The following is a 14,018-nucleotide window of genomic DNA, read 5'->3' as shown; positions in this document are numbered from 1 at the left end:
ACATCTCTTTATAATACAATCAAAAGACTAAAAAAAAATATCTATACTATTCTAAGTATCATTCATCTACTTATGACATTTAAAACTAGGAGATCCTTAATTTTGATGCACATATTATTTAATCATTTAAAGAATCATCTTAGAGACTAAAAATATCTAATAATCATTGTAATATAAATTTTTGATACATTTCAAAACATACTTATTAATCATAATGATACAACTATCATTAATCATCAAAATATTTATCACTTACTAGAGGACCTATATGCTACGTGGTGGCTCTGGCTAAAGAAGAACAACATACGGTTGAGAAGAAGAAGAAAGGAGGAACACCATCTGATGGTGATCCAGTGGTCCTGCTTCGTCGGATGTAAGGAAACTTTTCAGGCAATTGTAAATTAGCTTCTCATTTTTTTTTTACTTTTCTCTACATTTCTTAACTTGATAAAGGGATCAATCTTTCCTGCGCAGCTTAGGTGGACAGCGAAGAAGACATTTTGCATTACCACCTTTCCTTATACAGACGGATAAGACTTGTGCTAAACACATGACACATGTACCATCAGATGCAGGAAAAAATTCAAAAGTAGACAATATACTTAGACCGTATTTATCAACATAGATAATATATCATCGTAATTATAAATTTAACATGTGTATTTGGCACCTTATTTATCGAAAATAGTGAAGATGTCGAATATAGCACTGTTTGCCATTTTCGATACCTGAGGTGCCAAATATCAATTGTATTCAGCACCCGAGGTACCAAATCTGATGAATATTGCCATATTCAGCACCTCAAGTGTCGAATATAGCTCAGCTCATCGTCAACTCCCGTGCATGAACAATAGTCACATTGATTAAATTTCATTTCCACTCTCATTCAAAACGGTGGTATTCTATTACTCCAAAAAATTTAATTTATTTTTACGTATTTCATAATCCATGTGCAATCTATTTTTATTGGATTCACCAAAAAATCCCTTTGTATATTTTAAACTAAAATTCTAAAAACAACTACTTTTATAACTTCTAACCATTGTGGAAGTTTTCTGATCATAACCTTTTAATATAACTTTTAGGATATATTTGGTGGGTAATAAATTAGTGGTTTGGCATAATTTAGTGACTAGACTTGTCCCGGTTCAGTTGAACGACAAATAGGATTTTTTTTTTTTCAAGTGGTTGCTTAATCAAAACGGCAGTTTTTCGGTCAATTTCATGTATCGAGCCCTAATTAATTTCAATATAGTGGATACTAATCGCTATTTATGGAAATTGAAACTCCCACTAAAAATTAAAGTCTTCTTATGATTTTTTTCATAAAGTGTAATCTTAACAAAAAGATAATTTAGTTAAAAGGAGTTGGCAAGGAAGTGAGAATTATTGCTTCTGTAATGCAAATGAAAAAAAATACTACATTTGTTTTTTACTATCATTTATTAAAATTTATTTGACATATGGTCCACATAACGTGTGGTTTACGATCACCTCTTAATATTTCAAACATGGTTAGATGGAATATGTTTGAAAATGAAAAAAACAAATTTTGGTTGGGATATATATCTTATGTTGGGCACTTTGGCTCAAGTAAAATGATGTGATTTTTGATCAAAGTAAAGATTTATTCTTATATATAGGTTATCTTTAAGGGTACGTACTGGATGAGGGATAAAAGTAAAGATTCGTTTTTATATATATGTCATCTTTAAAGGTACGTATAAGATTTTAGATATTACTACAAAAGGAGGAGGTACAACACAACATACGTACTTGTGCTGACTCTTCGAGACCACCACAATGAAAATATTTGCAAGAAGACATGGATAGATGTTTAGTAATGGATTATAATCATGATGAATTGTGGTGGTAGTTTTTGTCTCTCTTACAACATGTGTGTTTTGTGGCTATGTAGTAGACGGAATCTATATCATAGCATTTCTCTTGTAATAAGTGTGTGAGTAAAGTATATAGTAGACAAAATCTATATTGTAGTAAGAAGGTTATAATAATGATCAGCTAAATACATCATCAGATGTAGAGGTTTAGATGCTTTTAAGTTATTCCATGTTTAAAAAACATAACAACTAACAGTACAAAGCGAGCATGTAGCAGAGGAGTGCGTGGATATGGACGTCCATGTGTGAGTTTAAGATGGTAGTGTTGGCAGTATTATCAACACACGAATATGGATGTTGAAATCTAATTTGGATTTGGATGTTTAATTCGGAAAAAAATTAAGACACGTAAAATATAACTTAAAATCTAACTTAGATTTAAGATATAAAATTCGATAAAAAAAATATATACCCGCATGTCCCAATAACACTACGGGTTGGTCACTCTCCATGTGACCATGTCTATCATGCATTAAAAAAAAAACTCTTGGTTATGTACTACCGATGACCAGTGGAGCAAACACGAGCACCGTTCTGCTATTAGTAATGCAATGTCTCTTTGCATTCGGAACACGTGGTCCGCGTAAGATTTTGCTCATACCAGAAGTTGATAGAGAACTTTAAATTTTATCAGAAATTTATTGAGGAAGGGCAAGGTGCATATTGATTTTTCAAAAGAAAAGAAGAACTTGAGGGCATATTCGACTTTGATAGCGCTGGAGCCGTAGAACCAAATCATCAAAAAAATTCCATGTCATCCCTGCATCTAAATATTTTGTTTCCACATCATCAAAAATGGACCTAAGGGACATACTAACACGGGTTTAAACGCCCACCAGATGATTTTGCAAAATTAAGGACCTAGGTGGAAATTTGAAGTACCCTTAGACTATGAAGGTATGTTTGGTTTCTCGGAACAAGATTTTATAGAGCTGTATTATATAAATAAGTTGAATAGGATCATATTTGTTGATAAAAGAGTATTTGGTTGGCTGTATCTATCTGAATAAATTAAACCGATTTTATGTTTTATTGACTGAATATAAGGCCATATGAATTGAGATTGGTTACTTGCATAAAGATGATTTTATAACACTGACAAGTAGGTTCACCTGCATGAGTGGATATAGAGCGTGCATCCATTGAGTCAGGCTATAGCTGTATATTTGCATCTATCAGACCAGATTGAAATAATAGATACAGATAATTAAACACGTATTTTTTATAAAATTATACATATCTATCATATGAGACCAAGAGAGATTTAGACAAACAAACACACCCAATAACCTTAGGCCACTATTGGAACCAACGAGTTCTTTCCGGTCTCTGCAAGAACCGAACTGTTTCGTATGAAATTTGTGCAAAACTTCTGTAAAATTCATGAATTCCAAACGGCCCGAGTCCTTAGGGAGGGGTGGGGCAACCCGGGCCGGGCCTCTAGCACCGAGGCCCACAGCCCACCCCAGCCCCTTCTCTTCTCCTCGACTCCTCCCCACCTGCTATGCTGCAACGCGCACGCCCATCGTCTTTCCCCCGGCCACCGTCGCCTTTTCAAAACGCGAGGAGAGGAGGGGAGGGGGGAGAAGCGTGCTCCGCTCCATCCGCCCCGCAAGAATGTCCGACGAGGCCAGGCACGGGACCGCGGGCGCCGCGCAGGCGGCGATCCGGGCCTCCTCCGAAGACCGCAAGCCGGTGGGCGCCGCGGGCGCGGGGTCCCCGCCGCCGGGGACCGCGGCGGCGCACAAGATCCAGCTCAAGAGCGCCGACATGAAGGAGGAGATGAAGCAGGAGGCCTTCGACATCGCCCGCGTCGTAAGAACCGCAGCCCTCCCTCTCGTGCTCTCGATTTGGTTCCCGTCGCGCCGTCCCCACTTTGTTCACGGGTTCGTTTGTTCGTTGGGATTTGGGGTTTTTTTTCTCCTTTCGGACCAGGCGTTCGAGAAGCACAGCATGGAGAAGGACATCGCGGAGTACATCAAGAAGGAGTTCGACAAGAACCACGGCCCCACCTGGCACTGCATCGTCGGCCGCAACTTCGGTAATGTTCTCACCCCTTCTTGGAGATTGTGCTCCTTAGCAAGGGAGCATGTGGGGTGATTGTGCCCGTGGTGGTTGATGCCTAGTCTGATGTGCTTTGCGTCCTTGGTTAATTCCGTGGTCGACTTCAGACGCACTGGCCCCAGAGGTTCGAACATGGTAGACAGAAGGGACCTTGTAAGACAGTGTTTATGCTTCCAATAGAGGCCAGAGGAAACTCAGTTTTCTTAAATAAATGGTAGACAGAAGGGGGACGTGAACTTAGGAAAGTGAAGAAGGGAAAATGATGATCAGAGTCGATTGAAATAATGCATAACTTTTTTTCAACAAGGGAATGTTATAAGGGATTCATAGACTTTGGTTGAATATATCCCCCATGCAGTAGTGGATGATGTATAGTTTCCGGGTAAGGATGGGCGTGGAGCGATCCTTGGATCCATTTTAGTTCAACGCAATCAACTAAATAGTTATTTTGACTAGATCAAAATAACTAGTTAGTTAATTAAATTGTACTAGTGTGGATCCATGGATATCCATTGGTGCTCCACACCGATCCCTTTTTCCGGGAGTGTGGGCTGGGCAAGCTCTAGACTAAATTTGTTGTCTTCTGAAATTTCCCTCCTTGCTTTTGGCTTAGATTAATTTGTAAAACTTGTGTAATTCCATGCTTGAATCAGCCAGCTTGTCAGTAGAATAGATTATGCCTGAGTTCAACCAAATCCAACCTAGCAAGCTATAATTCAATTTATTGCCCTTTCGGTTGATGTATTTCAACTTTCTGTTCACTCTTTCTTGTATAGACCTAAATTATTTGCTTTAATAAATTAGTAATGCATGTTTTTATGTCATTTGTTCCTTAAGCTTGTTGCCACCTTACTTTATCCGTTATGAGATACGAAGAAACAGCATGGCATTTTATGTAGACTTCCCAACTGACAGACTTAAACCGCTTGATATGTCGTGTCACCTCAAAAGTCCACATGGCATGCCACATCACTTGTTCACTTCAAGACATCCTGCAATTTGCATTGCAATAAAGTAAGTTTAGAGTCCTCCAATGCAATTAGCCCGGACGAATTGTGAACCTGGATTAATAGAACTCTATGCAGTACCAGAATCAACATACATTCTTGAATTGTGCGGCAATTGTCTCTCTCCACGTTTATTGTGCTTCTTGATTGCAATTATGCGGGTCCTAAGTCCTTACTAGATATAACTTTTAGCTGTTCATTTTTTACTCTGTTCACTACTTTATTAGACTTCAGGTGGTAATTCCTTGTCACCAAATTCCTTGTGCTTATTGTTTTTTTTCTTTTTTGTATTTATAAGGCAGGCTATTTTGCGCATGAAAGCCATATCAGGAATATGTTGATAATAAATGAGCAAGTCTTTTAGAGCAATTTATATCAATATACCATTGCTAGTGCAATTCTGCTTGCTATGTCATCCCACCTGTGGTCATATTCTCTATAGCTGTACAAGTATAGCATTGGATTGTTTGTAGCTTGCTGATTTCTCTTCCATTTTAGCTTCTTCTCATTCAAGATGTATAGTACTTCAGTTATCATCTAGCTTGATGACCGAAATGCCAAACTATTTTATGATGATTGGAAATTCTCAAGCATGCCTAATCGATGATTTCACTGCAATCTTTGTATCGCCTAAAGCAAATGAAACATATCATTTCTTTTTGTCACCTCCTTCCATTTCATACTTTATATGCAAGCAAGGCATACACTAGTTTGTTTTTGTTTCATTCATTGTCATAATACAGCCATCACGGGAAATCATCACTTTTATGATGGGATTTTTGGTTCTGTTCCATCGGTTGTTAAAAACTTTTGGATTTTGCCACTGTGGTTCTCATAATTGGTCTGATGCCACTAGTTACAAATATTTCCTTCAGATTTTGCCACTCTGTGGCTTGAAAGACTAGACCAAAAGAGAATGACTGAGTGTCCCTTTTGAATGAACACATGATTTAGCACTAAAAGTAATGTCGAAAGTACAAAAGGTTTTCACAGTCGGATGGGATAAAACCAGGAGGCTTTTGTTGCAATATCTGAATTACACATCTTTTTTCCTAATTAATCCCTTCTTTGTATTTGATATTCTTTTATTTTTATCAATGTTTATTAGTCCAAACTTGGACAACACTTCAGCTTTCTTTTATCAATAAGAAGAGAAGGGCCAAAAAGGGAAACATATGTGACTACCCTAGTCAAATTGTCCTTTGTTAGCACGCCTCCATCCTGACAGGGCTACTTATGTCATGAAAACTTAGTTCTTTTCATCTAGCGCTGGCTTTGATTGATCTCTTCTGTACATTGTTATATCTGATCTCATCTATACTTATGATGCCCCTATTGACACAATATAATTATATTAGCTGTCAAATCGCATGTCTGATGATTTTCTAGTGACCTTTTGGCTGCAGAGCATGTCATACAGTCACAACCGACTTATTCTATTTCACATTTAAATCTAAAATGCAATAGGATCTGTCTTAATTTCCAGATGATTCTATTTGACTCTATTAGCATAGGACTATGGGAGAAATTTTATCTTTAATTGCTTCTCATAGTATTGTAGACACTAGGAAGTACAAGAAAAATTCAATTAGCCAGTTAGAAAAGAGTTGGTATCCAAAGGATATGACCGGCACAGTATATCTCTTCTGCCCTTGGTTGAAATTTATCTGCCACCTTGTTTGCTATGTCTACATACCATGTCAGTAGCCATGGATAGTTACTCTAGCAGTGAGCGACAACATAAGCCCAGTCCTGCTGGAGTTTCTCTGATAAATTGGTTTGGATTTGTTAATCCAAGTAAAAAATATCTAGTTGCTCCAGTTTCGCTCAAGGGTGAGCACTCCAGAACAATCTCCTAGTATGCGGTTACTGAGTATATGATTGTGATGACTGATGAACTATAATGGCATATGCATTTGCTTGGGAATGGAAAAACTGAGCTGAAAAGGAGGGAATGGATTTGGAATTCACTTACGAACCTATTCCATTTATCATGGTCCATGGTATACAGATGACAACATTTTTGCTAAGCATATATCATCTGTTGCAGGTTCATACGTGACGCACGAAACAAACTACTTTGTGTATTTCTACATCGATTCTAAAGCCGTCTTGCTATTCAAGTCTGGGTGATGGCGCAGCCGAAGCGATCACCCTTGCGTGACTCCATCCGATTGCTCGCCTGTATGTTCCTTTTTCTCTGAGTCGTCTGCAGCCAAGCTGGAAGCCGGGAATCTTATGAGCCTGCATGTTGATGTATCAGCGACAGATTATTTCCGTAGTCCAGCAATGTGAGATCAGATTGTGTATCTATTTTACGTCTGGTACATCTAGGTGTTGTGAGGACATTGTCTTATTTCAATATGATTGCCAGAAAATTGGACGAACAGTTGTTGCAAACAAGGTGGACTTTATCTTATCTGTGTATGATTGTTTGGAAAGGAAGGCAACGTTTAGATAGACCGTGACTTTAGACCGTGACTTTAGAGTTGCTGGCTGATTAAAGAAGGTAGTTGTGGTTGTTGAATTTTTGTTGTTGGTTTTTACAATAAATTTTTAGCTTCTTAACACATCAAAAGTAAAAAAAAACTCATCTCAGTTCATTTCTTAGCTTCTAATTCATTTGTCACCATCATTTCTTTTACTAGTTAAAAATCACTAAAGCCAGGGGCTAATCATTTGGATAGCTTCTAGGCTTTTTTTTAAAGAAAAAAAGTCTATCCAAACTGGGTCTAATTCTTCTTGATGATTTTCATATGCGTGGTTCATATGTTGGGTGATGTTGGATTTAGCCTCATATTGAAAATTAATGATATAGGAGCACAATTTAAAAGGTGATGGGCTTCTCATCTATCAAGCTATTCTTTTAGGTTGAATTGGCTTAGTATCTTGGTTGTGGCTTCGGTTATATCTGTGCATATAACAAACCATTGAGACTTAAGTTCGATGTGTCGGCTTATGGGTATAGTTAGTTGGGCTATACACCTGCTCCTCTAATAGGGCGATACGAGTACAATCACTAATTGTTGGTTCAGAAATCATTCTCATCTGTTTGACGGGCCTAAAGCTTGTTTTCCGTTTGCCCTAGAGCTTTCTGCTATAGTCCTTGTGTAAAATGTAGGATCGAAGCCTGTACTAGGCATGTGTCGATGTAAAGAATATATGGATCTCCCACCGGAATGGTCCACAACGGTCATTTTTTGGTAGCATTCACTTTTCGTTTTTTGACCCATGACCCCTGCGTGACCAGTCGACGCCAGCATGACTATGGCCAGGATCTTCGCAGGATTCCCTGCGACTAATGCTTACTGGTCGAGAGGCAAGTACTCGTCTAGGCCAGTCAAACCTCATTTAATATCGTTACTCATGCTGTTTTCCTCCCTCAGACAATTCACTTCATCTGAGGTGGCATGGTCAACGCAGAGTTACCATATTCCGTCCCGTAAACATTAATTGTTACGGGATGGGCTCACATACATGACAGGGGGCGCAGCAGGTGCGCGTGGGAAGCCCGTGACAGGATAGAGCAGGCCGAGCGTTTTGGGCGCGACAAACAGGGGTACGACCGATGGACGGGACGTGCGCCACAAGGACCCAAGGCAGACACAGCGCATGATCAGCTGTCCCTGTATTTTTCAGTGCCACGTATCTAATCTTCTTTGAAATTGAGCCCACGTAAGCCGGTCCATACCCTACAGCTTTTTTTCCCCATTTTTTTCTTCTATTGAGGTATCTTTTCCATGTGTCATGTGATAACTGGCCCAGCTCCTTATCTTCGCGATCTTTCCAGGCGACGTGCATGCATGTAGTAAATTTCGAGTCACAATCCGGATGCACTCAGCATGCATTATTGATGAGGAGATCGAGCCGAAGAAACGGTATCCGGATGATGATGCATGCACAATGCGGTAGTTGCAGGCCCCGCGCCGCCGCGCGAGGGGAGGACAACGGCCGCCAAATGGCGCCGACGTCCGATGGATCACCGTCGTGTAATGTAATTAATCATATGAAAGATAAGGTTCACGGACTGCGGCAGCGGGACCAAATTAAGTTAACCTTGCCACGTACTAGTTCACCCATTCGTACATTGTACAAACACTACTCGTCAACTACTACTACTACTACTAATAAAGCTTCCAATCTATAAAGAAGTGCGTATGTAATTTCTCTTAACTGTTTGGGTTTGTCTCTAACATGACCAATTTATACTATATTATGGATTCTGATATTATGAACTTTTTCTTTTTTCATTGATTACTTCATGTTACCGTTGAAGACTCGAAGTTGAATGCCCAGCTGAGATATCCTGGTCCGCCAACGTGGCTCAGGGTTCTCTGCAGTCTTCAGCTACCGAGTCGCCTTGATTTGCACGGCCACGTACGTCATGACGATCTCAACCAAAATAAATCTCAACGAGAGTAATAAGACTGTCTCCAACGGATTTTCTTCAGATCTAAAATCTCTTCACGACAGAATTTTCGTTTTCTTCAACGCTCCAACGATTTTCTTTTATGGTTCTCGTTAGGAAGGGATTCCCAGAATCATTTCCTTCAGGACGGGATTCTCTCCTTTTCTTTCACGATTCTTCTCAAAGAGAAGCTGTTGAAGATAAAAGAAAATAAAGAGAATAAAAATAAGAAAGGAAATTGAAAAGAGAATGAAATGAAAAAAAATATGATTGAAGATAATCTAAACGAGGTGCTCTGTTTCGCATCTCCGGTGGCCTCGAATCAACTCCCGGATCGAGAATCCTGTAACTTCGAACGGCGAAGTCAGGGAGAAATAGTGGTTTATGAGTAGACAAACAGTACGGCGATGTGAGAAAAACATACGAAATACAGAGATGGAAAAAATCTGCCAGCTCTCGGGATCATGGTTGTTAGAATTATTTATTTATGTTAAAATTCATGTTAAAATAGTAGGTGAAAAAATCTTAAAATAAATAAGAAAATCAACAAATAAATAAACATCAAATAGAAGAGACGAACCGACGTGTCCATATCTCCAGTTGCCTTTCCTGTAAGACAGGTTGAATTCATATTTAAGATACCAACAAGGGAGGGAAACGCAAAGTAGGAACCAGAACAATAACCAGTACAAACTGCAACTTTCATTACTAGCAAGTAGAAAACGTACTAAAACAGTAGCAAAGCCCTGCTCTCTGCTACATCTGTAGAACAGTAGAACAGGGAATCCAGCCCACACACGCACGCACGAACATGACGATAACAAGAAGAGGCGCCGCTCATTTTCGTATCTCTCTCTGGTCGCGCAAGATGATGATGCAGCGTTACGTTCCACATCGAGCAGCCGAGAGAGCCCGGCTGCATGATGCCGGCGGCCACCGCGCGCGGAGTACCAGATGAAGAGTAGCATCAGGGGGTCTTCACGCCCGGGCGTAGGTGCGGGCGAGGTGCGCGGCTCGGAGGTCGGCGGGGTCGACGGCGCCGTCCCAGTTGGCGGGGCGGTAGTGGCCGGTGACGGGGTCGGGCACCCACGAGGTCTCCACGGCGGCGCTGCGGCCGGCCTCCTTGGCTTCCCCTGTGGCCGCACCCTCCGCCGCGCCCGCCGCGCGCCTCATGGCCCCGGACGCCGCCGACGCCGCGTAGCCCCTCCTCGGGGCCGCCGCCTTGGCCAGCGACGCGACAGCAGCGCGCGCGGAGCCGGAGAGAGCGAGAGCCATCGGATCAACTTGGGGAACGATCGGACGGCTGATGGCGCTCCGCTCTCCCGCTCTGGCTCTCCTTCGCTCTGCTACGCTGTGCGTGCGTGCTAGCGCCTGTTCTTGGTGTGGGGGGAGAGAGGAGCGGCGGGTGACGCGTTTATAAAGAGGTGGCGGGCGAAACGCCGCGTATTTTCTGGGGGTTTTTTCTTGGGTTTCTTCCAACTGCTTCGGGAACCGGGAACCGTCAAAGCGGGCGAGCGGGCACGAAACGGTGCCGCAGGTTCGTCGCTGCAGCTGCTCATATGGTCGCATCAAGACCTGGTAGTTTGTGCCGTAACGTGGTGCCGTCTGCTCGACGGTAGTCGGTGGACGCCTTTCACGTCAACTGCGGCAGGCAGCGACGACGTCAACTGGAGCTATAGCTTCCATGCGCGAACTTGCCAATTTCAGGTAACTCTAGTATAATATACGGAGGGAAAATAAGTGGATACGAGTGAAGATAAAACTGATGTGAAGAAAAATTTTATAAAGGGAAATTTAGAGAATTAGTTTTTAAAAGAGAGAAAATAAAAGATAGCTCTAAACATTATGAGATATGGAGAATAATAAATATATATTTTTGAAAAATATGCTAAGAAAAATAAGGTGTTTCAGCCATACATAACCACTAGAGATGCTAGTAGCTACGTAATATTTGCCCCTGATAGTTTGGTACGGTCAGAGGTTTTCCTTGCCCACAATGTTAGCGAACTGCAGACCACGTTCGGTGGTTCTCCTTGAGTATAGCCGGTGTTAGTTTGTTGACTGATTACTCATGTACATGTATAAAAGTGTAAGCCTGTGATCAATACAATCGAGTTGTCCTCATTCTATTCTCCACCGCTTACACACAAGGACAATCTCGTCACCAAAACCGTGATTTTTTGTGGGGTTCCAAACACAGAGCCTTGACCGGCAAGACTAAAAGTTTTCTTAGCCAAGATCAAGAGCACCCAAAGTTGCCTTCTTCTTTAACGTTTGTTTAGTACAGTTTGTTGGCACTTGGCCGTGGAGTACTCCTGTTTCTCCACTCGCGGCACAAGACGACTGGGGATGACGTGTGTGTGGTGGGTGGGCAGGGGAGTGGGGGCTATTGCGTAGGCTGACGCATTCGTCAAAAGTTCGAAGTGTTTCAGTCCATCGTAGCATTGCACCGAGCAAGTTAAGTTTGCTTGCGAGCGCGAGGCGAGAATTCACATCGAGGGCGACGTGCGAAGCCGGCGTGAATTCGTTCGCTTTTCGGAGCATGGAAACCGCCGCACATGGGCGCGGTTCTCGGGTGCCCACGCGGCGAACATCACGCGGCTCTTTTCCGAGGGAAAGGGAAAAAAGCCGGGGCCCGCGCCTCAGCGGGATTCCGCCGAAAGGGTAAGGACGCGCCGAGGTCTCCTCGCTGCCGCTTGGCGCCGCGGAGGGGCGCAGGCGAGGTGGCGTCTGGTGGAGGCGGGCCGGCTGGGCTCCCGCGGCATCTGGGACAGGTCGTATCTGGCTGGGTGTATCGCTTGGCCGACGGCGTCGGCCGCGAGGCCGGAAAGGAACGGGTCGAGAGCTGCGGGCAAGTGCGACGCGCGACTTGGTGCCCGGCGGTGGGGCCGAGCGCGACTCGCCGCGCTGGGTCGTCGCGCGCGGTGGCATCGCTGCGAACGTGGACGAGGTCGGCTGCCGCGGAGCAGGCGCCAACGAGATGTGCACCTACATTTTTGTTCGTTTGCCGAGTGCCGACGTGTTTGGGTTCTTATATTTCTTAAATAAAAAATTATAAAAATAAACGTCGGTTTTGAAAAATCACACGTCTATACTCTCAAATGTCGCATTCTATTACTTTTAAAATTCAAAATATTATTAAAATAATAACGATTTTTTTAAAAAAAGTGTAGGGTCTAAATATACGATTTTTCAAAATAGGCACCTTACTACGTTGTGACTGGATTTTTTTGCCCTTACTTTTACGACTTGGTATTTTTAGGCGCAGAACATTTGTGGCCTACAGTTAGCTAGGCCAGAGCATGCAAACCTATGACGTCTAGTCTTAATATTCACATACAAGTTGCCTCTTTCCGACGATGACGGCGTGTGTCAGTGTATTAAGTAAAGATGTATCTTGACTAAACAGGCTCCACAGGGAATCTAACAACTAGAGCCATGTACTCCTAAAGTCTGGTCGATCGTGCGACCATAACGACCAGTCTAAACGCCCGTCCGACCAGTCTCCCTATACCATCGCTTACACCCGCGACCAGCCCTATTGGTCGCAGGGCCAGATTTGACGCAATCTGTCCAGAGCGCAGTCGCTAATATCTACTCAAGTGTTTTCTTTCCTCAGGCACCAACACCAGAGGACGAAGTCATGGACGGTGCAGTTAGGTATTATCCCATCCTGTAGCATTAAATATGGCGGCACACGGCGGATGGGACGTTATCAGCAGTCCAACCAGGCAAGTGAACGGGGCCGGCACCAAGTGCAGAAATGTTGGAGAATGTTTCGAATAGTGGAGGCTTCCTGCATGTTTGCATTGCCACAAATGATAAGATCATCAGCAAACAGAAGCGAGTGAATAGGAGGACAGGGAGGGCCAATAGAGATTCCAGTTAGATTATTATCATTGAGAGCTTGCTGCAAACATATAAAAAGTTCATTCATGGCTAAGACATAAAGGTAGGGAGATAAGGGACAACCTTGCCTAATGCCTCATTGAGAGTGAAAGCCCCATGAGCCTGACCATTTATTAAAATAGAGAAAGTAGGGGTAGAAATGATTGCATGAATGGGATGTATAAATTGATCATGAAACCCCTGGCACCGTAGCGCTTCACAATCTAAGGCCATTCAATCCTATCAAAGGCTTTAGCCAGACCAATTTTGAGAAGAAAACCTTTTTTATTCCAATTATTTAATCTAAAAGAATACACAATTTCCGGTGCGAGAATGACATTGCTAGTTATATGTCTACCCCAAATGAAAGCATATTGAGAGTGATGAATGTGATTTGGAAGATACATCTTAACTCTTTTGGCCAAAGATTTTACAACTATCTTATAAATGACATTGCATAAACTTATGGGCCTATAATCTTGAGGAGTAGCAGCAATAGATTTTTTGGGGATTAGAACAATGAGAGTGTCATTGAGAGCCATGGGAAACTGACCTGTGAGATAGAAGTTGGTGATCAAGTTTGTTACATCTCTCCCCATCCAATGCCATGCTGCTCTATAGGAGGGCACATTGAGGCCATCTGGTCCTGGGGAAGCATCCTTTTTCATCTCTTTTAGAATGTTCCGGAGTTCCTGTTCATCAGGGATCGACATGACAAAATTATCAGTGATTATAACCTGATAATTATTA

At 42.3% G+C, this 14,018-nt stretch overlaps 2 protein-coding genes across 2 annotated transcripts; one reads left to right on the top strand and one right to left on the bottom strand.

Moving 5' to 3' along the window:
* The first annotated feature begins 3,413 nt into the window (after positions 1-3,413).
* LOC133893893 (uncharacterized) lies at positions 3,414-7,391 on the top strand. The gene is made up of 3 exons (XM_062334819.1): positions 3,414-3,716; positions 3,837-3,942; positions 7,023-7,391. The coding sequence occupies exons 1-3, from the start codon at positions 3,519-3,521 to the stop codon at positions 7,103-7,105; spliced, it is 387 nt and encodes a 128-aa protein (XP_062190803.1). The 5' UTR covers positions 3,414-3,518; the 3' UTR covers positions 7,106-7,391.
* Positions 7,392-10,216: 2,825 nt separating this feature from the next.
* On the bottom strand, positions 10,217-10,788 carry LOC133893877 (late embryogenis abundant protein 41-like). The gene has a single exon (XM_062334818.1). The coding sequence runs from the start codon at positions 10,653-10,655 to the stop codon at positions 10,359-10,361; it is 297 nt and encodes a 98-aa protein (XP_062190802.1). The 5' UTR covers positions 10,656-10,788; the 3' UTR covers positions 10,217-10,358.
* Positions 10,789-14,018: the final 3,230 nt, after the last annotated feature.

This window comes from Phragmites australis, chromosome 2, assembly GCF_958298935.1.
Source record: "Phragmites australis chromosome 2, lpPhrAust1.1, whole genome shotgun sequence".
Classification (NCBI taxonomy): Eukaryota; Viridiplantae; Streptophyta; class Magnoliopsida; order Poales; family Poaceae; genus Phragmites; species Phragmites australis.
This window is presented reverse-complemented; position numbering and strand designations above follow the sequence as displayed.

Bases quoted from the DNA above. Each gene is read 5' to 3' on its own strand.
- LOC133893893 (XM_062334819.1), top strand. From the start codon at position 3,519: ATGTCCGACGAGGCCAGGCACGGGACCGCGGGCGCCGCGCAGGCGGCG. The intron at 3,717-3,836 runs GTAAGAACCGCA...CTTTCGGACCAG, and splicing joins CCTTCGACATCGCCCGCGTC to GCGTTCGAGAAGCACAGCAT. The intron at 3,943-7,022 runs GTAATGTTCTCA...CATCTGTTGCAG, and splicing joins CATCGTCGGCCGCAACTTCG to GTTCATACGTGACGCACGAA.
- LOC133893877 (XM_062334818.1), bottom strand. From the start codon at position 10,655: ATGGCTCTCGCTCTCTCCGGCTCCGCGCGCGCTGCTGTCGCGTCGCTG.